Source organism: Haliotis rufescens, unplaced genomic scaffold, assembly GCF_023055435.1.
Source record: "Haliotis rufescens isolate VD_foot unplaced genomic scaffold, xgHalRufe1.0.p SCAF_17, whole genome shotgun sequence".
Lineage (NCBI taxonomy): Eukaryota > Metazoa > Mollusca > Gastropoda > Lepetellida > Haliotidae > Haliotis > Haliotis rufescens.
The window spans coordinates 25,264,251-25,288,417 of NW_025963857.1; the positions used below are offsets into that span (position 1 = coordinate 25,264,251).

The following is a 24,167-nucleotide window of genomic DNA, read 5'->3' on the forward strand; positions in this document are numbered from 1 at the left end:
ATTGTGAAAATGGCGTCATCTACGAAATGACATTGGATTTCTTAATCTAGATTGAGACAATCTGCCGGTTATATAACGTCATAGAAGGGCGTCCTACATGTAAACTAGTATAAGGGCATAGCTTGGTTGTATCTCCATAACTGTATTATTAATCAAGAAAGGCAATCTAGTTCCTCCCACATGTACACGTTTGCAACTGCACCAACTACAATATTGCATTACACTAATGCTCATAGCGTGTTCAATGACTGTTTTGTGGGAAATTAAATGACATTCCTTTTAAAAAATGCTTTCCAGAATATCTTTGTTGCTTGGAACTCGGGGGTTCATTGATGCAAATGTTAGTATATAAATAATATGCGAAAAAAGCCAAAACTCTTTTAAACATAATCTCACGTATTGGAAACATAACGACCTTTTCAATTCAACCGAAAGCTATTGGGTGCATGAAATAAGAACTTGATCTCGAGAATGTTCTCAACTAATATCATGTGTCATTTGTCAAGCATACGATGCTTAGCAGAGGCCATTACGAGTTTCCTATCTCGTTGTGAATCCTCCCGGTCCTTTTCTATTTCAGACAATGGTCGATTGTTCCTGACGTCAGTAGAATTCATGTTTATTTCATGGCATTGCCTGCAACACTCTGGATTACCATGAACGTTGTGTGGTCTTATGGCTGTTTCAACAACTGGACGGCTTTGTGCAATCAATATTGGGTTTACTGACATTGACATGCAAAATGAAGTCATGATTTTATACTTTTTCCCTGAATTAAAATTATGAATTATTAATTTCGGGAAAGATCTGAAATATCGTTGATGATGACAATAAATTTAATCATGATATAACCTGAGGCTCTGATCTCTTAACTGCAGTGTACACAAGGTTTATAGAAAGCAAGGTTAGGATAAATGCCAATCCATAAACCTTAATTCTAATGTTACCAAAGAGGATGACGAGATTGAAGCGACAATATTTGAAAGACAGATTAAGCCAAAGACGTTCCTAAGTGGGTGAGGGGGCACGGGTGGCCCAGTCGTCTAAAGCGCCACGATTCGCTGTGCAGAGTTGCGTCCCTTGGGAACGCCAGAAACCTATGATTGTGGGTTCGAAGCCCGGTTCGCCCCGATTATGTTTCTAGGTTTGTCAGCACCATACCCGTGCTCGTGGGTTTCACCGAAGTGGTAAACGTCTAAGACCTGCATCACTTCGGGCTTTCCTCCCACATTAAGCTGACACGCCGCGATATAACTGGAATACTGTTAAAAACGGCGTTAAACCCAACTCACTCACTCACTCACTTAGTGGTGAGACATGGTGAGACTATATATAGAAGCGGGACCGAACAAACAGTCATTCTGACGTTACTGTTTGATTGACATTAAGGAAATCGTAGTTCGTGAAATTACGGGATTAGTTTGGAAAGTAGATCAAAGAGTTAACCCTAGAGCAGCACTGCCATTCAATCAAGCCCAGATGTCGCACTGAATTAAAAACATATCCCTTTTCGCGACGTGTAGGGACACTACTTTTGCCAGAAGTGGTTTCAACATTGTATGAGAAACCTTTTAAATTACAGCTCCGATATCGGCGCGCAATCTACATTTTGATGACATTAAACATTGTATCAGGTTACACCCTCTGTACGCCTACATATTCCGTCACTGAAGTCAAGGAGCTAGCGGTAAATGTGTATGCTAACAATGTTACCATCACTACATTTGTGCCTGTAAAGGCCACAGCCCACACATTTCGACAATGATGGGTGTGTGGTTTATATATCCGAATACACAGCTTCTTAGATATTCACAGTCGACCATTTAGAGACTGATTGTGCAAGCAGATGTGATATAAGTGACCCGAGTCGGGTTTTACGCCGCTGTTGCTAATATTCTAGGTAAACGATGACATCACCCATTTCAACCATTTTAGGAATCGACGTGTTAGACGTGATAATAGAAGCCCCACAATGCACTAAATGCATGGCCCGTCACCATATTTTGGGGGTCCATTAGCGTCATGTTAATTCGTAAACTAATGTGAGATCATTTTCTTATTACACAACGTAGACAGGTTGATGTTACTTAAAGGTTTAACAGAAATGTGTGTATTGACGCGTTAAAACGTTTGCCATCTGACACTAAAATCTTCAGAAAAATATAGGTCTTTGATTCCTTGGCTAGCATTAATTCGTCGTGGTAATGTTTTGCGCTTACGGACGAAGATTGTTAACTCAGTATTAGCAAGGTCGCAACACTTCGTTAGACATAAGTCCTTGAATGCACTCCACAACAAGCTACGTTGCACACGACAGTAATCAGAAAGAACCGCTCCAGTCACCTGTGGGGGTTTGGTAATGCGTCTATTCCATTTCCATTTGCTCCCGCCTTCCCACGGGCAGCTTTCCGCTCTGATACCGATCGAATGTTATTTCAACAGAAGAAATATCTTTTTTGGAGAGATTTTACAAGCCCAAGGCAAGAGATCGGGCTAAAATGTAAATAGGAATACCATTTTTTGTCCTGATTAATTCCACCACCACAGGGGGTGATTAGAGAAATGATATCGTTACGGACAGCATGCATAAGACATGATTTTTCTTTTTAATTAGAAATGTGACAAAACCATAATAATGAGAAATATCTGCTAAAACCAGACTCCATCGTACCATTCAGACTACATCATAAGCATGTGACAGAGATGATACTGGCAGTTCGCGAAGAGGTGAGCGCATCCTGCCCCGGCGTGGCACCCGTCACAAACCCTCGGCACTCTTAAGTCAAGTCAATTGTTGATGTGAAAAGAAAAACAAACTGAGACCTGTGATCATGACAAACTGAGTAGTTATATTTTGTTTGCAAATATAAAAAGGCCAACAACCAACCCTGATCATCCAACGAAACTGATTCCATTGGCCTTAAGGCAAAAGAGCCTTGAACATAATATACATGGATCATTGAAAATCGGTGACGACACCGGGTGTTCGCGAAAAGGATAAAAGACGTTCAATGGTACGATTCTAAAAACGGACCATTGAATACTAGCTATTATGATCTGTAGCCTGGAGGCCAACATGGACACTCAGGCCGTAATGGCTGCTCAGATGGCTCCCATCCCGTGTTTGTATGGCGTGGCAATGGAAAGTAATCCTCCTGGTGCCAAGAGCATTATCGTAATTTTCTTGCTGTATCAACTCTGAAGCGTTCAAGGAAGAGGCGACAAAAAGTCCAATTCCTTCTGACTTTGAAGTGCATTTACTGGAGTGCACAAATAAGCTTCTTGCACATAATTCTTGTCTAAAACCTGGTTTCTGGTTTGTAATGAACCTATTTATAAAGCTAGTTCAAATCTAAAAATGAGTCGCTGACTTTGAAGGCCGGTTGTCGCACTGCAGGACAGGGTGTGCGCATGAGGTACGTTGTCTCTATTAAAACACATATAATAGGAATTGGTTGGGATATTTTTCTCAAGAACATGTGTTAAAGATAAAAACATATTTACTCAAAGAATGAACATACTGAGTTCACAGGTTTTTTAATTTTATTATTGATTTTTCTTTCTGTCGTTGATCTCCGTTCTATTGTCATCAGACTCCCTTCGTGGTCTAGTGGTAGAGCGTCCGGCCGGAGAGCAGAAGGTCGGAGGTTCGATCGGAGGTCGCCTTATACCAAAAGATGTTGAAAGATGGTACTAGTTGTTACATCATATATATCTATATATATGTTTAACAAAGATCGGGTTATATTGATATGTTTTATATACATATATAGGTGTGTATACGTTCTATGGGGTTTACCTGTAGATTAAACCCCGCAAAAATATATTTGAAATTATAACCGAATGCGCAGCTTTTAATGACGTCACAACGCTCATTGTGACGCAACAGAGGTGGCTTCGCAGTCGGATAATGAAAAGCTGTCGTCTCTTAACCTTGAAAGAATCTCTTCGTCGATTTCTATCGTGTGTTTGCCCAAAATGTGGAACCACACATAATTTGAACATTTAAGAAACCACACCTCTGCATTTCACAACGTAAAATGGTACATATCATTCGTTCACCTAATTACCGACCGATAAATGCTTTTGTAAATTACAATAAATAGTTCCTTCCTTGCGTCTCGATGAGAGGTGGTTATTGTGATTTATTTGAAAGATTTGATTGAACATACCCTGATTTTACTGTAAAACTGTAAAAAGTGACGTCAAATAAAGGTGACATAATCCAAATCATAAAAGATAAAAACAGCCCATTGTACGATTCGGACTATATCAAGCATGTGATTATGAATAAGTATTAATTAGTGATAATTACCAGGTGTTCGCGAAAAAGGTCAGCGTATCCTGCTCCGATCAAGTGGTCACCTGAAAAACACACAGAGGAACTAATGGTAATTCCAAAAATATTTTTTGTCACTGATGCGTCAAATTTGGAACCGTGATCAAACAACTTTTGAGCAAGAGTTTATGACGCTTTTTGAAATCTTCAGATGTCCCCTACCATGAAAGCCCTCCCGCGGCTTTGAATGCTGTAAACTTAACTCACTCAATCACACAAGAAATGAAAGCGACAAAACCCTTTTCATATTCTTGAGAAATCTCTGCCCCAAAACAGTCGATTGTACGATTCCGAATATATCATGAGCATGTGATTGTGAATCATTATCAAATAGTGATGATACCAGGTGTCATGAAAAAGGTGAACGTATCCTGCCCCACCGGTGGCTCCCGTTACAAATGCAAGTCAATTGTTCACCTGAAAACAACGCGGGAACATATGGGACACGTCAAAATAGGGAATTGCATCGGACATAATTTTTGTCACGGAAATTTGGAAATGGTCTTCACATGTCGACCATCAAACATTTTAAACCCTTTTCTGAGGCCTTGAATGTTGGAATCGTGATCAAACAACTTTTTAGCAAAAGTTGTATGACGTTCTTTGAAGATTTGGTCGAAAGTAGTCAGAGCATGCTCGACTGTACGTCAAAAGTTGTCCAAATTAGACACCAAGATCTGGAGCTGCAGGGATATTGCTAGACAAACCATTCTACAGGTCATCGCCATTTTACTTTCAGTATTACTTCTAATAGATAGTGGTAAGTCATGGAGACGCAGCGTCATGGTTGGTGTTAGAGGATAAGAGCTACTAATTGAATAGAATACTGAAGCTTCAGTTGAGAGCGAAAAGTGTCACAACTGTGACCATCAATGGTAGCTTGCAACGGGAGGTCTTTCGTGTCTGTTTTAGGGAATAACCACTTCCAAACTCTGATGTGAGAAGGAGACACGTTCTCATGCTTCTCGGAGGTACAAGGTAGGTTAAAGTGGGATCGTTCAAGGACACCACAATGTTTAAATTATAAGGCTTAAGACTGGTTTTAAAGTGTTATTTGCTGTTGTGTCAATATCGTGTTGAAAACTCGGCTGATAAGAATGCGGCTATTCGATTACTTGCATCCTTTATCTCCAATATCCGCTTTTTCTGATAACACACGACCACATTTTTATTTTAATTTGTAAATAATAATAATAATAATAATAATAATAATAATAATAATAATCTCAATGTCGGTGTTGATTTTGTTGATGGTTCTGTACTGCTGGACGGTACAGAAATGAGTGTCAACCAAGCAGCGGAGTGCCATGATATCAAATCGGCTTTCTGATAAAGAGAGGCTTTCTGAACGACCACTGCATCGAGTTTATTTGCAGTGTGTTGAGTAGATCTGCAATCCTGCAGAGTCCTTCGCTTGGATGAAGTCGTCTGGCCTGAAAAGTGAAACAGAAGGCTTTCTGTTTGCTTTTCAGGACCAGTCACTTCCAACTCGAAACCGTCAATGTGTGATTTTGCATCAAAATGTGAATATGAAATGTAGATTATGTAATGAATTTAATGAGACTGTCCAACACATTGTCAGTGGATGCCCAGCTTTGGCCAAAAGACAGTATTTTAAACGACATGATGGTATAGCTCGATCATTTTATTATCGTCTTCGCCATGCTTGTGGTTTTGACACAGATGTCCACCCATCGTACGCCCCGGAATATGTAGAGGGCGTCATGGAAAATGATACATACAAAATTCTTTGGAATAGGCCCATTTACAGCCTCAGACGTATCCAGGCCAACAAACCCGATCTTGTCCTTTTTGATAAATCCAATGAAATCATTTTTATCATTGAATTTTCGGTGTCTTTTGACACTAATGTGATTGACAAGATTGAGGAAAAACATGGCAAATATGCGGACCTCGCTTTCGAAATGTCACGCTTGTATCCCAAGTACCAAGTTGTCCGACTCCCCATTGTTCTCGGTACCTTAGGGTTGGTACCTCCCAATCTGATGACTGACATTGGGAGAGTACCCGGGTTTGCTGCCAGTGATACAGCCCTTCTGACAATAAGTGTAATTCAGAAGGATGCAGTGTTGGGGAAAGTCTTCACATTCTTCGAAACGTCCTGGGTGGGTTTGACGAGGCAGCGCTTCCTGGGCTGCGTGTAGAGGGGGCAAGGGCCCTGAGCTGATGATGAGCCTAACCAGCCTGGCTGTGCCAGGATCACCCAAACCCTTTCTACTGCATTTTTACTTTAATCTGTTAATAATAATAATAATAATAATAATAATAATAATAATAATAATAATAATAAAAACAAACAGCACTACCACTACTACTACTACTACTACTCTGAAAAAGGCTCTCTGAACGACTACTGCATCGAGTTTATGTGCCATGTGAGGCTGACAAGTCCATCGAGGGCTTCCTGTTCGCTTTTCAGGACCAGTCACTTCCCATTCGAAACTGTCAATGTGTGATTTTGCATCACAATGTAAATAGGAAATGTTGATTATGCAGTGAATTTAAAAAGACTGTCTAACACATTGTCAGTGGATGTCCAGCTTTGGTACAAACACTGTATCTACTAAACCTCAATCCCTGAACACACAAGCGTGAGAACTTGTTTTCATGTAATGTCTTTTTCTTTCTATCTTCGCAAAATATTGCAAGATACGCTTGAATGTGCACAAGATCACAAGATCACAAGATCAGTCGTTAGTCAGTCGGTATCTTTCAATTGTATATTATATTGATAACAAGTAGGATGATTGGTCAATTCTGATTCGATAGACAAGGAAAACGCCATATTTGTATGTAACACTGAAGGTAGTACCTGTCTGACCTTTTTCATTTATGCCATCAATGACCCCAATGGAGACAGTTTTCATCCTGCCGAGAAACCAACCTATTATATGATAAAATAGTCAGATCCACAATCCGGTATCACGTTACCATTTACTTTAATCCTGATAGTATATTATTTAAATGCATGCTCTCGAATATAGTTAACGATAATGTTCGTCATAAATTCATGATTATATCATATCGACTGTAGTCAAATTCCAACACGCTTTGGAAATGTGCACGAGTAAAACAGTTGATAATCCTACCGTGTGTTCGGGTAAGCCAACGACAAAATGAACCAGCTCACCGTTATGTACGGGTAATCCAGTTTGTGTATGGGCTTGCCAGTTTGTGAACGGGATAGTCAAATTGCATACGGACTATCCCATGCCTGTACGTGTTAGCCAATTTGTGTACAGGTTAGCCAGTTTTTGTACAGGTTAGCTAATTTGTGTAAGGGTCAGTAAATTTGTTTATGAACGGGTCAGCCACTATATATGTGAATGAGTCACCGTGGAAACGAGTTGGCTGGCACACTTCATTACTTCCCCGGAAAACGGGTCAATGGTCATTTCCTGTAAATGACCATTACAGTTATCAATCTCGACTACTGCCGCTATCACAATAAGCATCATCACAATCAGCATCACCTACTACCGACAGCCAACTAATATTTCTATTAACCTTCAGCTGGACCAAACACCACATCCTCACTGATGCCACCACATAATGCCAAAATTTCAGAATACACGAAGTTACTACACAAATTGACACTATCACATTATCACCCAGCACCTTCGGTTATTTCACTATCATAAAAAGGAGATTATTTCCACTGAAATTACCGTACAGCTATGAATTCTATCCACAACGTCATTAAAACCGGATAATCACTTCTGTCAATATCGTAACCTGATTGGTAATGAGTATTCTGTCATTAAGACGACAACACTACTCTTTCTCAGAAGAAGGTTCAATATTATAAAACTATCGCTAGTTTTTAGCTCGTCAGGATAGTTCTTCTCTTTATGGACACAGCCGCCAAGCTTTAATGTCTTCCATGTGATAATACGCTAATCTTCCACGTTGTACACAAACGAAATTGTTCGCGCAGATTGAAAAAGTAGAGCATTTACCAGGATTATGTCCCCTGGGGCCAATGTGCACCATGTCCTTCTCAATGTGTGGTGATCAGAAACGAAGAGTTCATTAAGGAAATTAGAACGCGACTCCACCACAATGCAATATGGTTTCAGAGAGACCCTTATGGTTTGATTTAAGGAGATGGCTGCCTTTGATTTTAATTGAATCACTGAAGTCGTCGTAAAATTAATCAAATCATGGTGGAATTGCTCAGATAAGAGCCTTATACTCTGTTCTTGTCTATTGAATACAGTGGATCAAGTGGCGATCGTAAAACCGCCACAACTTGAGTACATGGTGTAACATTGCTTGGATAGACGTTGTAAATCGCGTAAATGCTTCAGTAGAGCTATGAGCCGAACATCCATACTGACAGTAAGCGTTACCAGGATAATACGAAAATCTGTACCCATGTTATCAGGTATTGATGGACTCTTTGATGGCCTCATATAGAACGCACTGAATGGAATAAATATGTGTACGGAATATGTTAGCTGACGTAATTGGTTTTGGTGAAGTCGAATCCTTGGATGGCTTCATAAGATTTCCACCACTCAATCGATTTTAAAGGAAAGTGCATATGCGTGGTACATGTGCCACTATTGAAGGAAAAAAATACACAATGACCAATGCTGTTTAAAAAAACGACAAGACAATTAAGTTAAGGGACTTGTTAATCTATATATTTGATGGATTCAATTACAATCCTGCAAGACAGACGCCATGAAACACCAACGCTCCCACGAGTTGCATACTTTAAAAGCTGTATATCGATGTTGCAAATAGGCCATCTTTTTTAAACCACCGTGTGCAGATACCAATATAACCCACTCCTTGTTCTGGTAATGACCAGGCTGTATGTAGTATATTGGAGTTGCCGGTTACCTAAAGTTTAGACATCAGCTAAGACAAGTCACCGGGGGCGTTGCATAAGCGAAAAGTTTCATTACCTATGTCAATCTGTAGATGTCGGCGAGTGCCTCCGGTCAGTAAATTAGCTGCAGCAAACCATAGTTTATTTCTTTCTTTTTCAGCCTCCGGGTGACGTCTAAAGATATAGTGCCAACGTTCCATCCCCATATAACCTTTTCAGGCATTACTTTGTCGCGAAGAAACATGTTTTACGGATAAAATACAGAGTCCAAAGTATCTAATAAAACCGGCCCGGAGTCTATCCATTAAATGCAGTAATGTTTCCTTGTTAGGAAGGCTAATTGAAGTTGTTGCATGAAATAGCCAAAGGGACCGTGGAGCACCTCGTTTTTAGATCTTTATTTCAAAGAAGGAACCGTAAATCTAACTGAATGTCAAGATCTGGCTTAGCTTATACACGAAGACATCGGTGGTTGTCGATAAGACTAAGGATGATGGAAACTTAAGAGGAAGGTACCAAACTTGGCTATTTTGTTGAGAAAGGTATTCACTTAATACCACTATAAGGAGATTGTGTTATATTCCAGAGGCCTGAATTTGGATTTTGGTATATGCCACAGGGCAATTGTGAGACGAAAAGCCAATTCCAATTTGCTCCTTATAGGACAGATGATATGCAATATCACCTTGTTGTGTAACAGTATGTCTGAGTAATGTTGAGTCACATCAGCCATCGTGGCTCACACGGAGCTAGTTATGACGTCGACTCCTAGAACTAGGTCCTTGACCAAAATATGTTTAAAATGTTATGAGCTCAAAATTACATATTGTCACATGGCAAGAATAACTTGCACGTGCTAACATTGCTTGCAAATTTTTGTGTAGGTGTAAAGGAACATTATATTATTTTCAATACTGTCTGCTAAGAGTAGTTGAAGCTCAGAGTTCACGCCTATTACGTATGCAATCTATATATAAATCAACATCCATCGACCTTCCCCCGACCTTGATCTACAATGGAAATGTTTATGTTGGTATCGATGTACCATTAGCAGTTATCAATTACCATTACGCTGAGTGGTGGCACGTGGTCCTGTGCACAGCGCACAGATTACAAATCAGTTAAGTTAAGCAACGTCGGTCTCAGAGAGAACTTGGATGGGTGACCACGTTAAGCTTGACTCCTGAGAGTTTCTAGGGCTTCGGTCCTGCCCCACACTGAAGCACATGTACCACATGTGGTGTCTCCTTAGGCAAGTGACTTCGTTCGAAATGTGCCTCTGTTCACCCAGCAGTGAGTGGGTACCCGGTAGGATGAGATGGTAATGTGGCTGTGAACCTTCTAGCGCCTCACAGGCAGCTTGGGTTGTATACTCCCGAGGGAGATGAGAATGAAAATCGAGTGCTCACTGATCCATTGACCGGGGTAATAATAGTGTAGCGCTATGAGCATCCACTTGGTGAATGGAATCTGGCGCAATATAAATGCACTTATTATTATTATTAGTACGTGTGGTGTCTCCTTAGACAGGTAACTGTTCGAAATATGCCTCTGTTCACCCAGCAGGAAATGGGTACCCGATAGGGTGCGACTGTTAACCTTCTAGTGTCTAAGAGGCAGCTTGTGTTGTGTAGTCCCCAGAAATAATTTATCATGTAGCGCTGCCGAGCAAGTATCCACGTTGGAATGATGGCGATTATAATTGCATTATATTATACATGTTGAAATATAATTTAACTTAAATTAAATTAACAACTGCTCAAATGCGCCCAGACAATGATTGATCAAGTCAAAGGCTTTCTTGAAGAGACAGGTTTTGAGTGTCTTTTTCAAGTTTGTCAGCTTTTCTGTTTCTCGGATTTCTTGTGGCAGTTTGTTCCACAGCAGTGGGTCAACATGTTGAAATGACCTATCGCCATATGTTAATTTTGGCACCATTAGCAGATGCTTATCTTTTGATCACCTGCCATAAGACGAGGAATCAACTGTACATGCGCAATATAATAACTGAGCTAGCTGAGTGTGCCACACATACCACAGGCCTCGCTGTGATCTTCTTCGACAAAATCCTCAAATCAAGGATGTCAACATTTAAGAAAAGTGTTCGTTGCACGTCAGTTCACATTTATACCTGTCAAGTTAAGTGTATAAGCTTATTATAATTGACACTGCTCGCATCTCAGTTTTCAATCTTATCTGGTAAGAGGGCAGAAGAAAATTATATTTTCCAAATATCAGAATTGTCAAGAACCAATGTAATGACTGGAACGTATGACAACATGCTGGCAAAGGATTTCCTGTATTATTGCCACCGACGAAAACAGGTATTATACATAAAGTTCATACCTAATAACTGCACAAAACACTTGGCTATGTTTGGATGCTTCAAAAGACATGGGTTTTCCTATAGAGAAATATGATTAGGTTTCTGGGAGTTGAGTGATCGCGAGGGTTCCTGTAACAATCCAGGAGATTAGAGGGCCGGTCGGATTCGCTCGGTAACAAGATGTTTGTTAGGCTAGAAACTGAACAGAAGCCTAACCTAGTTGTATTTACACGCGTGATGACGGAGACTTACGCTCAGACAAGCTCTGAATCTATGCTTTGACAAGGGATTGGCGTTCGTGTCCTTGACGTTGCCTTTGACATTTTTCAGTCTTTGTCAGTTGCTTGAATAAGAAAAAAATAACAATTCTGATTTCAATTTTTATTTTGAAAATGTGATAAAAACAGGGTTTTTTCGAAGAATTGGAATTTGCATTTAGTGTCACGAAGTATACACGACTATTCAAATTAGCACGTGTCACTCATGTCAACCAACGGTGAAGAATGATGTCTCAGAATTTATCCTGCCATCCATGTGTCTGGCCAGTGAGCAATACACTCTTCAGACCCTGAAAGTAATGACTTATTGGATGTGCCGGGATGGGATGTGAGGTGAGGCGGAATGGGGTTGAAGGTCGCCGTCAGAATGATTGAACTTGAACAGGGACGTGCATGCACGTGTGTTTGTAGCTGCTTGTACTAGTCAGGAATAACGCCGGTCTCATATAGCTCACTGAGCGATTGAGTGAGTATTGTTTTGCGAAATTTCTAGCAATATTCCAGCTATATCCAGCAATATTCACAGAAATCGGCACCACACCTTGAACCCGTGTGAGGAATCGACATTCGGCATGGCGAGCGAAAGCTTTAACCACAAGGCTACCCCATCGCCCCGCTAGCCCACTGAAATAACATGCCGCTGTTTAACATGGAAACCCTACTCAGACACAGTATACTGAGCCGACCAGTCCTTTTATCCCCTTAATGCAGAACGCAAGGCAGGGTAACAACACGTACCCTCCTTTAACATATTTTGGTATGATCGAACCACCGTCTGCCCGCCTTATGCAATGGTAGCGGAAATATCTTCATCCACATAAATCATATTTTGATATGTGTCCATAAATACCCCCGGAAACGTCAACACGAGCAAAGTGAATATTTCAACAATGCAAAAAAGTGAGTGAGTTGGGTTTAACCGCTTTAATCAGTAATATACCGGCGTGTCAGCTTCATGTGTGGGGAAAGCTGTTTACTACTTTGGTGAAACCAACGAGCACGAGTATGGTGCTGACAAACCAAGAAACATTAAAGGGGCGAACGTGGATTCGAACCCACAATCATAGGTTTCTGTCATACCCAAGGGACGCAACTCTTCACAGCGAGTTGCGGCGCCTTAGACGACTGGGCAATCAGTGCCCCAAAGATGCAAAGAAGCAGAGGGGTTGAATATAAAGGTAGCCAAGTAACAACTAGAACGGTTTTATAAATTAGAGCGAAAAATACTATTCCATAATCATAAGACGCTAAAACTTAACCTATGCTTCAAAAATGTCATTAGATAATAATAATAGATATCGATTCAACAGGAGTGTGTCACTCTGTAATCCAAAACAAGTGTATTTAGTTACATATTGATGCAGGTCATTATTTTTTTAAAATGGCTATTTTAATTGAAGCTGTGGATGTTGCTTAATTCCTTTTAAGGAGTGTTCTTAACACAAACATTATCCATACCAAAATGCGTCCTAAAATTGAAATACAAACCCTTTTTCCATGGTCGTGGCCTGCATGTTCAAACTCCTTCAACATGGCGGCTGGTCTGTATGACGTCACAATAGCTCGTCTCATTTGATTGGTGGTATTTCCGCGTGTATAGTGCAACGTGCGAGCATGATGAAATGTACATGCCCCGGCCGGAATTTCCACGCATACCATCTCGTCATTCTATGAGAAGATTTAGTAAGAGTATAGAATACTTTAACTACTGAACTACATTGTCGGATTAACGAGCGTCGGATTAACGAGACTTGACTGTATACTCTGAATCAGGCGTACATGTCCTTCGTGTATCTGAGACAAATAACCTGAAACGTTTTAGCCTGGTGATTTAATTGAGTTCAAGGCCGATTTGAACAGTATTTCAGTTACATCACGGCGTGTCGGTTTATCGTAGATGGAAAGCCAAACCTGATTCAGTGTTTGCCACTTTGGTGAAACCCACCAGAATGGTGCCCGCAAACCAAAAACCATTATTAGGTCAAATTAGAGATGCGAAACCACGATAATAGGATCCTGGTACGTCAAAGGGAGGTAACTCCGCACAGCAAATTAGTAAGGCGCCCTAGATGAAAGGGTCACTGCGACCTGACCCGGTTATGCCCCTTTGTATATTTGTGTTCTTAAGCAACGTGCGAATGAGTGGGTTTCATGCCTGAGGGGTTTACAGCATTTAGTAATCCACTGCCATTTTTTAATAAGCACAGGTTGATGATATGGGGTAAACTGAAGGAGGAGGTAGGAAAGGGCCTTTTTGGTCGACATGAAATACCACATTCTAACGTTACGGACATCTTTGTAATAATGGTAGGAAAATTATCAGACATGGTATCAAATGGATGCCATTCTTCCTTTCTGATATTTGCAAGTTTTTAACTTTTGTTATGTCCAAGCTCACAATAATGACTAAACAGAGTGCAGAAAACCGATTTGTCCGTCTTTTAAAAAATCTTACAACGAGCAAGTCTGTGCAGATTAGATTTTTACCATGTCTTGAGTTTGTGTGTGTAGGGGCGGGATGAGGCGGGTGTGTGTGTGTGTGTGTGTGTGTGTGTGTGTGTGTGTGTGTGTGTAATATATTCCTCTTGTCAAAAGTCTATATAACAAATCAAGGTATAATTTCATATATAACTTGGGAGTCGAATGTGTTGACTGATGCCCTTTTTATATTTTTATTTAACAGGTTTCAACTGAACGGTATTATATCTATACCATCTCCTGCATTTTAAAAATCAACACAAAACACTTAAAGGGGTAGTAGCTTGGACTTTGGGTTCAGTTTAAATAGCGGGGCATGGTAATAATTTGTACAGTCAGCCAGAATCAGTATGTTCATTTATAGCATGGACTAACATTGTGGGAGACTTCTACTCAGGTTGGCGTAAGTTTTTACATTTATTTGTTTCATGTAGAACTGTATTTTAGAGGATAGAAATTTGAGTTATGCATTGTTTTCAAACGTAATTATATACACATATTGATTGTAATAACGTTAAGCCACTAGGGATTGTTTTGTTTTAAACATATTCATTGTCCAAAAAGACAAAGGGATTGGGCACAAGTGCTCTATTATTGCCGCTAGGGACGTATATATGAACTTATTTTCTCAACCATGTCAAAATACATTCAATATTCCATCCAATAAAGTACGTATTTACACTTAAAAGTGTGAAACTCCATCACATAAAATACATGCGCTGATGCAGAATTTAGTACCTCCTGTGTTTCGCAAGTAAGAACATGGCAGCCTTCTTTGATAGGCGTGTGTGCACGCAATATCCCCTTGTGAGATCCTTTCGCAAACCACATGCATCCGTTGTCTTTCACGGCATTGTCCAAAGCTGTCTGTCAAAGAAACAAAACCTCGATGAAGTCTTAAGATGACATCCCTTTTGGGACGTGATGGAGTGACGGCTGCATCAAGGGTCTGTGATTTTTTTATTAAGTCTGACAGAACAATTTTCCTTCCGTGCACTTACATGAGAAGGTTTAGTTCAAGTTGGAAATATAAATTGGATATGTCATACCCATTTTGTTCAGGAAGGCCGGTTCTGGTTTTTGCATTGCAAAGATCGTATTTCGTTTTCAAGCCCAATGAGACCCGTTTTTATTGTTTCAACTTTTGCCAGCATGTTGCATGACGTGACTGATTGGATAGTTCATCTTTTTTCATAACGCTGTCCGAGATGAGGTAATGGAATTCACGACAATCCCCGAAACATTTACATACTTTCTATTGATCAATAGGAGCATTCTTTACACCTGAGTGCGTATTGCTTTTATGCGTAATAGTTTTTATAGGTCTTCCTCTGACAACCCAGTATGTTGCATACCAAAATGTTGTCTGACACGACACATGAAGAATTACAGTAAACCGACGTTTGTGTCCCTTCCAGTACTTGAGACGATGGGTTTGCGAACAAAGAGTAAGGTAAATTAATAAATTTGGAAATGTGAACGAAGGGCTTGCGCGAGACCAGTACATATTAATCAGTTCATCTACCTAAATGACAATAGCTTTACGTGGGAGGGGTTCATGGCGACGCACTATTCTCGCAACGATTCTTACAATTTCATATCAGATAACAATTTCAAACATAATCATTTTGTCCAACAGGCATCGATTGATAGTGAAGATGTGAAATATAAATGTTATCGATCAGAGTATTACATGTTGTCAATTACGTCAAGTAACGTAATTAGCACTACGTTCTACTACCCAACACATAAGGGCTCTTTTGTCCGGTACAATAGGCCAATAGGATTCATCTTGGTGCCAAGGGGTCGTCGTGTCGGTGAAAGGCGCCTACAGCAGGAAAACACATGCATTATTCTAAATATTGAATTATGAACAATCCCCTTAGGTAATGCAGGTTAATTAGGACCTCTCGTCAGCACTGAAGTGTTTGAACGGATGCGGAAAAGTGGGTGCAGCACATAACAAGATGTGTGTGAAGTAGGTCAGGCCTTATGCCACCGCAGCCTGTCTATTTACCGAAGTCGCATAAGGGTTTATTGAAACTTTATAATTGAACTTTACTGCAAATTATATCACTGTCGTGGCGTTTCTTGCGAGCTCAGTCGAGACAAGCCGGGAAGAAATTTGTGTCAAGCATTTTCCATGTTCATTGTAAAATGCCGGGCAAAAGAATGTATACACTTGAAAATTGGATTTGATAAAACAAATTACAAACTTTATCAAAACGTTATTTGGCTGAAAACAGTCGCCGAAACACTGCAAACTTCAGGTCCAAAACACAACCCGTTGGTTTGGTTCGTGAACCAGCCAAAAAATCTCTTAACACCACTTTTCGGTCCTTCAAAATGAACGTGCAGAAGGGGTATAAAATGAAATGGAGAGGGAGAGAGAGAGATAGATAGAGAGAGAGAGAGAGAGAGAGAGAGAGAGAGAGAGAGAGAGAGAGAGATATCAGTCTTTACAATGCCACAGTGTGGCCCGTTCTGCGATGCGGTTATGCAAGCAACACGTTAGTCACAGTGACGGAAACGGCAGCGAAGGACGCCGCATTAGTCCTCGCACTGTGCTCCGACGTCTCTGTGTCGCAGGTATTCGAGCCTAACGCCCCAGCGTGGAATGGCCTTTGCCCGGGAACATCAACGCCAAAGATGGCACTGGGCAAGGACAGTACAACGCTAGCAGATTCGTGACTGGCAGAGAGTGTTTTTACAGACGAATGCAGATTCATGCACGGGTTTATCGTGGCAGGGGGGACGATTGGTGCCAGGCTTCTTTCATAGGTGGCGGTGGGGTGAGGAAATTATGCCAACCAACAGACGGGACTTGTACTTCGTGGCAACCACAACCACCAGTTCCACCGGCATGACGATGGTGTCATTTCTTGGCGAACAACAGAGAACACTCTTACAGCACAAAAACGCTAGGCGCACACTACAAAGGTCGTTCAGGACTTCTTGGCTGTGCACAACGTTGCCGCTCTTCCATGCCCAGCCGCCCCTCAGACTTAACCCCAACTTAAAACGTGTGGGATCACCTAGATCGGCATATCAGAAGGCGGGAGCACCTTTAGAATACAGTACTACAACTTCTCGTGAGGACGATCTCTGCCGTGGGTCACATGTCTCAAAGACAAACAACTAGTTTTTGTGAGAATCCTTCGTTCAAAACTCTCAACACCGCTTGGCGTATTCAAAGACATTGCGTGTAGAGATGATAAATCACTGGGAGGAGCTTATGCGCACTCGATGACCCCTGACGTCACAGGGCATTGTTTCGCCGGTGTGACTTGCAACAAAATACTACAAATTATGTCTTAGGGTATTGTCACGTGTTTGAAAAGTTTGTGGTACTGTATTCTAAAGGTAGGCCCAGAAGGCGCCCACCACAGAACCTTCAACAGCTGGAAGCCGCACTGAGGGACAAGTGACAACGGATTCCCAATGCGGTTCTCAGGCGGCTGATGACATCGATGAGACGGCGAGTCGAGGCGTGCATTGGTGCTCGTCATATTCGCGACAGAATGCATGGCACCTGCTTCGTTCAGCTCATTCATGCGTACTGTGAAACTGCGATCCTGTATTCCTTTTGACCTCCTGTGCACGTCGCCTTTTGTGAGATGCTTATTGATATGATGCATCTAACATCGCAGCATCAATCAAATTTTGTTCGTTTCATTTTAGCCACAATCTAACAGGGATGTATACTTTTTTCCCGATAGTTTATATGAATCGCTATGTTGTTGTCATCCTTGTCACATTATTCGAGGCAGTTGTTCTTTTTACGAAGGATTTTATATTGAATTGAGTGGCAATGCAACATGATGCTTATGGTGTTTACGAACCAATTATAATAGTTCTCGAATCCTTTGATGTATCATCATCGTGGTTTTTCTCTATGTGACAGTATTTCAGTTTAATTCTACTGTTTCAAAACATAATTTGTCCTCATGTTTTAGAAACAGAAATCGCTCACTGGATATGCTAGATTTCCTGAAATATAATATGTATTGGGTCTAAGAAAATTGCTTAGCAACCAACAACCTTTCAGAGAAGAAATGGTATGGTGTTTTTTTACGTTAACAAATGTCAGCCAATCGCAGCACTACAGTCCCCAAACTTCCCGAATTATGAAATGGTCAGTACGCTACCTTCGCTAGAATCATGTCGTGGTCGAACATGATATCGTCACCAAGTAGGCACTGGGCGATAGCCTCTACTCGTCTGTGTACTGGTCCCTGAAACAAATATCCTTAGTCCGGACGAAGCCACGACCGGTGCATTCGTCCACATTACCATGATAGATTTAGATTAACGAATTAATGGTACTGAGTGAGTGATTTCCATATGCAGTCGCAGTGGAATAGACGTTGCTGACATTAATTGTTCAGATGTGTCATGGAAGGTTTCCACCCGTGAAGATCCGGGTTAGATCAGCTCCTCAGCTACCCATGCTTGTCGTAAGAGGCAACTAACGGGATCGGGTGGTCAGGCTCGCTGATTTGGCTGATGTATGTCATCGTATTCCATTTGCGTAGATCGATGCTCATGATGTCAATCACTGGATTGTCTGGTCAAGAATCGATTATTTTTTTTAGACCGCCTTCATATAGCTGGAATACTGCTGAGTGCGGCGTTAAAAAAAACAAAAACAACAACAAACAAACCCAGAAGAGTCAGGTATAACGCTGAAGTGAGTTTGGTAAAACGCCGCTTTGAAGAGTATAGCAGTTATATAACGGCAAGTCAGCTTGGTATGGGGGGAGGGCTCGAAGTTATGCATGTCTTAAACGTTTACCACTGTGAAACCACAAGCAAGATTAAGGTGCCGATTAACTAAGAGACATAATCAGGGCGAATCAGGACTCGAACCCACGATCGTAGGTTTCTGGCACGTCGAAGGGACGCAACACTGGATTGCAATAATGTTTTTAGGTGTTTAAGGTGTTTTAGCCTATTTCGAGACATGTATTACGTAAATGTAAATGAATTCGAAACAAGCGGAGTCTCGATAATAGAATTCTACTCTTCTTGATTTACATCGTCTTAATTGATAATTATAGAGTTAACGAGGTTACGTGCACAATCACCTGTACTCACCTCATCTAAGTGCCTGACATACAGGCTTGGCCAAAGTATCTGACAAATGTTCTCTATATGTGGTTGCTTTTGTCCGGCTGAAAGAAATAAAAAAGACAGTGATCGATGGTTGCGGGGTGCACGGTTTTCTTTGTACAAACAAATTACACGAGGACGATGCAAAGGAATTTCGAAACCAGAGGAAGGAAGGAGAATATAAACTTTTGCAACAAACAACAGATTCAAATAAGGTTTGTTTGTTTGTTGTTTAACGCCGTACTTACTAATATTCCAGATATATGACTATGGTCCGTACGTAATCGAGTCTGGACCAGACAATCCAGTGAATGACATCATGAGCATCGATAATTGGGATATGATAACATGCATCAACCACGTCAGCAAGTCTGACCACCCGATCCCGTTAGTCGCCTCTTACGACAAGCATAGTCGTCTTTTACAGCAAGCATGGGTTGCTGAAGACCATTTCACATAAGGTACAGAGTGCCAGGTATGTGTAATCTGAACAATCTGAAATTGAAATCTGGCTGACATTTCATAAAGGTCAGTGTAAAAGGAATTTCCTCTTAAGTTCTTCATCTAAAAGAACAGAAACATTTGGGCGAAATTGGATATGTCAGTTAGAATGGAGCTGTGTTTTGTGAGGTGAGATGACCTAAGGTATCGTTCAAGATAATTGCATTTAAAGCGACGTACATGCATGTTTGTGATGCTCCTTTAACCAGTCCGGACTAATGCTGGTTTTATAGTGCTAACTCTCGGAGATATAATGCTGCACGTTAACATGGATACCGCGCTTAGACACATTATACTCACTCAGAGCCGATTGTCAGTTCTGATTGACAAACTCCTTTGTCTTCTGTTCACTTGAACAAAAAGAAAGTGCTCAAATACTTCCTTGTAGAACTCGCTGCGTGTACTGAATGGCATATTATAATATGATCCAATCTCCAATGCTGCCATTAAAGTGCTGTTTTCACAACTGTGAGTGGATGATTAAGTCATTACGTCCTTTGTACTGTATTTCAGTTATATCACGGCGTGTCAGCGTTTAGAATGTTTAACACTTGGTAAAACCCATAAGCAGAAGCACGCTCAAAAGGTTCATAATCAGGGCGAATCTAATTGGCGAATCCGCTATCAGCAGATCCTGTCACGACAAACGGACACTACACGTGTAAAACTACCAGACCACCCGATCCCAAATTTGTTATTAATGTATCACTATCGGTATCTATTACCCCGAGTGATCATACGATAATATGGCATATCTATCACAACTATATTCAACAGATGTATGTCTTTCATACGCCAATATGAGTGCGCGATAAATCGCATAGAACACTGAAGAACGAAGCGTTGTTTATTTCACGATAAAGCGTTGTTCTATCATGACGTCATTTCTGGAGATTCGAACATGCGCTCGCAACCTGATGAAATCGTATGTTGAACAGCGTTATATTTGAGAGGGGAGTGTCTAGTGAGTTGTTCCCAATAGATGTAGCTGGGCAACACAGATAAACGCCGAACGATCGCATCCAAAAGCGGGAGAGAAATGACAATCGTCACTGGGAGAAAAGTACAGGTAATCGACGTGAGGATTGTGAGAATATGCGGGAAATACCACCTGTGCATACAATGGACTTGTCCGACATTGCCGAGGTCGAATTCTATTGCGGGAGTCATCATTATTAAAATAGGGGTAAATATGTTTAAAGCTTGCACATTTCATCCTCACCCTCAAAGATGTTGTGCATAATATTGATATTACATATAAGAACTAAACAACTCGTGGTCGTTGTTTATCGTACAATAAAACACTGCAGGAAGAATATATTGCTCGGGGCTGCGCCCCTAATGGTTTATTTGTCCTGCAGTGTGTTTTTAAGTACGATAAACAACTCCCACTCTTCGTTTACTTCTTAAACACACCAACGAAATAAGACATACGAGGAGTAAACACTATAACCTTGTATCTCGGGGACACGGGTGGCCCAGGCGTCTAGGCACCTAAATTCGCGGTGCTGTGTTGCGTCCCTTGGGCACGCCAGAAACCTTAGATTGAGGGTTCGAATCCCGGCTCGACCCGATTATGTTTCTAGATCTGACAGCACCATACCAATGGTTTCGTGGGTTTCACCAATGTGGTGAACGTCTGAGACCTGCATCGCTTCGGACTTCCCATACACATTAAGCTGACAGCCGTAATATATAAGTGGAATACTGTTCAAAGCCATACTCAACCCAACTCACTCACTCACCCACATGAAAATTTAGATCTCACCATTGGGGTCACCGCCAGTGATAGATTATGACCTTGCAACACCAGAAGACACCACTGACCGTTCTAAGTAGTGACCCCGTCCGCGCCATACCAAAAGACGTTAAAAGATGGTACTTGTTGTTACCCTGTCTTGCGCTCGGCATTAAGGGGCTAAAACAAGGACTGGTCGGCTCGGAGTCAGTATACTGTGTCTGAGTGGGGTATTCATGTTAAACTGCGGCATGGTATCTCAGTGAGCTAGCACTATAAATCGGCATCAGTCCGGACTAGTACAAGCAGCCACACAGACACACACACACACGTGCATGCACGTCGCTATATAAGTGCAATAATTTTGGACGCGACGTTAAACCCGGTTTCACCTCACCTCACCTCTAAGTAGTGACCTATCCGGTCAGTGCTACACACTATGTAGTTCCACTGAAAGGATACGTTCAAACCCATAAATACAGCCTGTTTGTGATGTTTGTCGATGGACATGTTTAAGCGTCCTTGGGTCAACCGATTCGTCGGTAAGTGATTGTACCGCTTGAGGGAATGAGCGCAGAATATTTCCAGTTGGCCTTGGTCAGTCCGTTGTGTCGAGGAACAAAGCTTAAGTGGCTCTGTTGTATTCAATGTGTCTGAGCTAAGTGATTACCACGTGAAATGAACCCCTTGGGGATTTAGGTTTTCCATCTCAGGAACCCCATGCTAGTCGTAAGAAATTACGGAAACGATCGGTTGATGTAAATTGTAGGATCTGGTGTTTTGTAATTGTACAGTGCCGATGTGAATAGCTCAGGCTATGGATTACTAGTGAAAGGCCCAGAGTAAACAGCTGGGCAAAAAAAGCATAACCGAAAATTTAATTTGAACAAAAAGTGACGATGTACAAACATTACTGGGCTGAAAACATTCGCCGAAACACTGCAACATTAAGGTCCAAAACACAACTATGATACCCGTATCAAATACATAACCATCGAACAACCATTTCTTGTTTGTTTCATTTTAAGCCACCATCAGACATGGGTGTATACTTTTTTTGGCCGGCAGTGTACATGCGTGTTCATGCCAGTGTGAGTGAGTGAGTATGCTTTTACGCCGCTTTTAGCAATATTCCAGCAATATCACGGCTGGGGACACCAGAAATGGGCTTCACACATTGTACCCATGTCGGGAATCGAACCCGGGTCTTCGGCGTGACGAGCGAACGCTTTTACCACTAGGCTACCCGAACGCCCCTTCATGCCAGTGTCAGAAAGAATATAATTTGTCCCGAAGTTTTCCAAACACAATTTATTGTTCGGTTGACGTGCTGGATGTGATGACAAAAATACGTTGTGAAAAAAAATCAATTGTTTGGTTCCTTCATCCCCCAGTTCCCTATTGGTGAGTATTAACAGGTCAGACACAATAGTCATGTAGTTACGAACTCGTTGATGTATTTCGATAAGGATTCTACGTGGGAATAGAGTAATTATAATATGACTAAGAATGAGGTGTACAAGTTGCTCTTGGAATATGTTGCCTCTTATACCCAGTTGTAATCTGACATCAAGCATGGTATATAGTGGTTAACACGCGAGAGTGTTTGGGGATGATTAATCTCCTGTATTTGGAATAAATATTGTACTTAGCGAACCTTGCTCAGTATTTATTGTTAATACAGGATAATTACCATCGCAAATGACACACAAGCGTTTAAATGCTATCGTTTAAAACTGTAATTGTATTTCTTACATAATTACGATTCCTAAACATTGCAAGTTTGACTGGAATGTGCGCATAAAAATATTACGTCACAAGGTCCGTGATTAGTCAGTCGGATAATTACAATAGGCATTGTAGTTCTTACTGAAACTTTTAACAGTGGCGTAACTTCCATATAGACAAAAAGACAATGTCCTGAACATATTTTTTCAATGTTACTGATCTTGTTGCCGGAATATCCATCGGTTCGCCCCCGAGAGTAACTTCCATTTGACAAAAGAAGGCCACTCTTATCGATGTGCCGTCAAGTTTGTTTAGTCTACCTGGCCTGTCACAGCGTTACAAAATGTAGTCAGATGTGCGTAACAGCGACAAAGCGAAACAAGGTAAAATATGGCGACCAATTCCAACTGTTTTTAATTCGGAAAAAGACCCCAAGTCTAAGAGGTCCACATTTTACAAGCACAGATACGGAAACTGATCTCGCTGGCGTCCTCGCTTACATTGCTTCGCAACTTATGTCTCCAAAAATAGCCTACATTTGTGAAAGGCCTCAGATACGCCCTTGTGCAGTATCCTAGGCTATTTTTGATTATGAAAACAGTTTTCCCAGGAAGTTGTCCAGAACCCTGAATGTCAATTTTACACGATCGGCGATAGACAAGGACGGCGCCATATTTGTTTGTAGACATTGAAAGTAGTCCTTACCTCCCCTTTCATTGTACCGTATTTATCAGTAAATGACCCACAGGATACCGATATTATCCGTTGGTTCGAAACCCTCCCATTTCATGATAAATATGGATATG

The 24,167-nt window shown here is 41.2% G+C and overlaps 2 protein-coding genes across 4 annotated transcripts in view; one reads left to right on the plus strand and one right to left on the minus strand.

Moving 5' to 3' along the window:
• Positions 1–24,167, plus strand: part of LOC124113144 (protein unc-93 homolog A-like) — a 170,443-nt gene that overhangs the window by 81,537 nt on the left and 64,739 nt on the right. The gene's annotated exons all lie outside the window — the stretch shown is intronic.
• Positions 3,538–24,167, minus strand: part of LOC125381196 (phytanoyl-CoA dioxygenase, peroxisomal-like) — a 29,900-nt gene continuing 9,270 nt past the window's right edge. The window contains exons 5-11 of one of the 3 annotated variants that reach the window (XM_048397792.1): positions 19,380–19,456; positions 18,431–18,517; positions 16,024–16,110; positions 15,021–15,149; positions 13,293–13,472; positions 4,316–4,365; positions 3,538–3,664 (exon numbers count right to left, since the gene is read on the minus strand). In XM_048397792.1, the coding sequence (XP_048253749.1) occupies positions 4,354–4,365; positions 13,293–13,472; positions 15,021–15,149; positions 16,024–16,110; positions 18,431–18,517; positions 19,380–19,456 (572 nt within the window). In that variant the 3' untranslated portion in view covers positions 3,538–3,664; positions 4,316–4,353. Of the gene's footprint in view, positions 3,665–4,315; positions 4,366–11,900; positions 12,095–12,818; positions 13,473–15,020; positions 15,150–16,023; positions 16,111–18,430; positions 18,518–19,379; positions 19,457–24,167 lie in introns of those variants that run through there. The other 2 variants (XM_048397791.1, XM_048397790.1) reach the window with 2 other exon arrangements.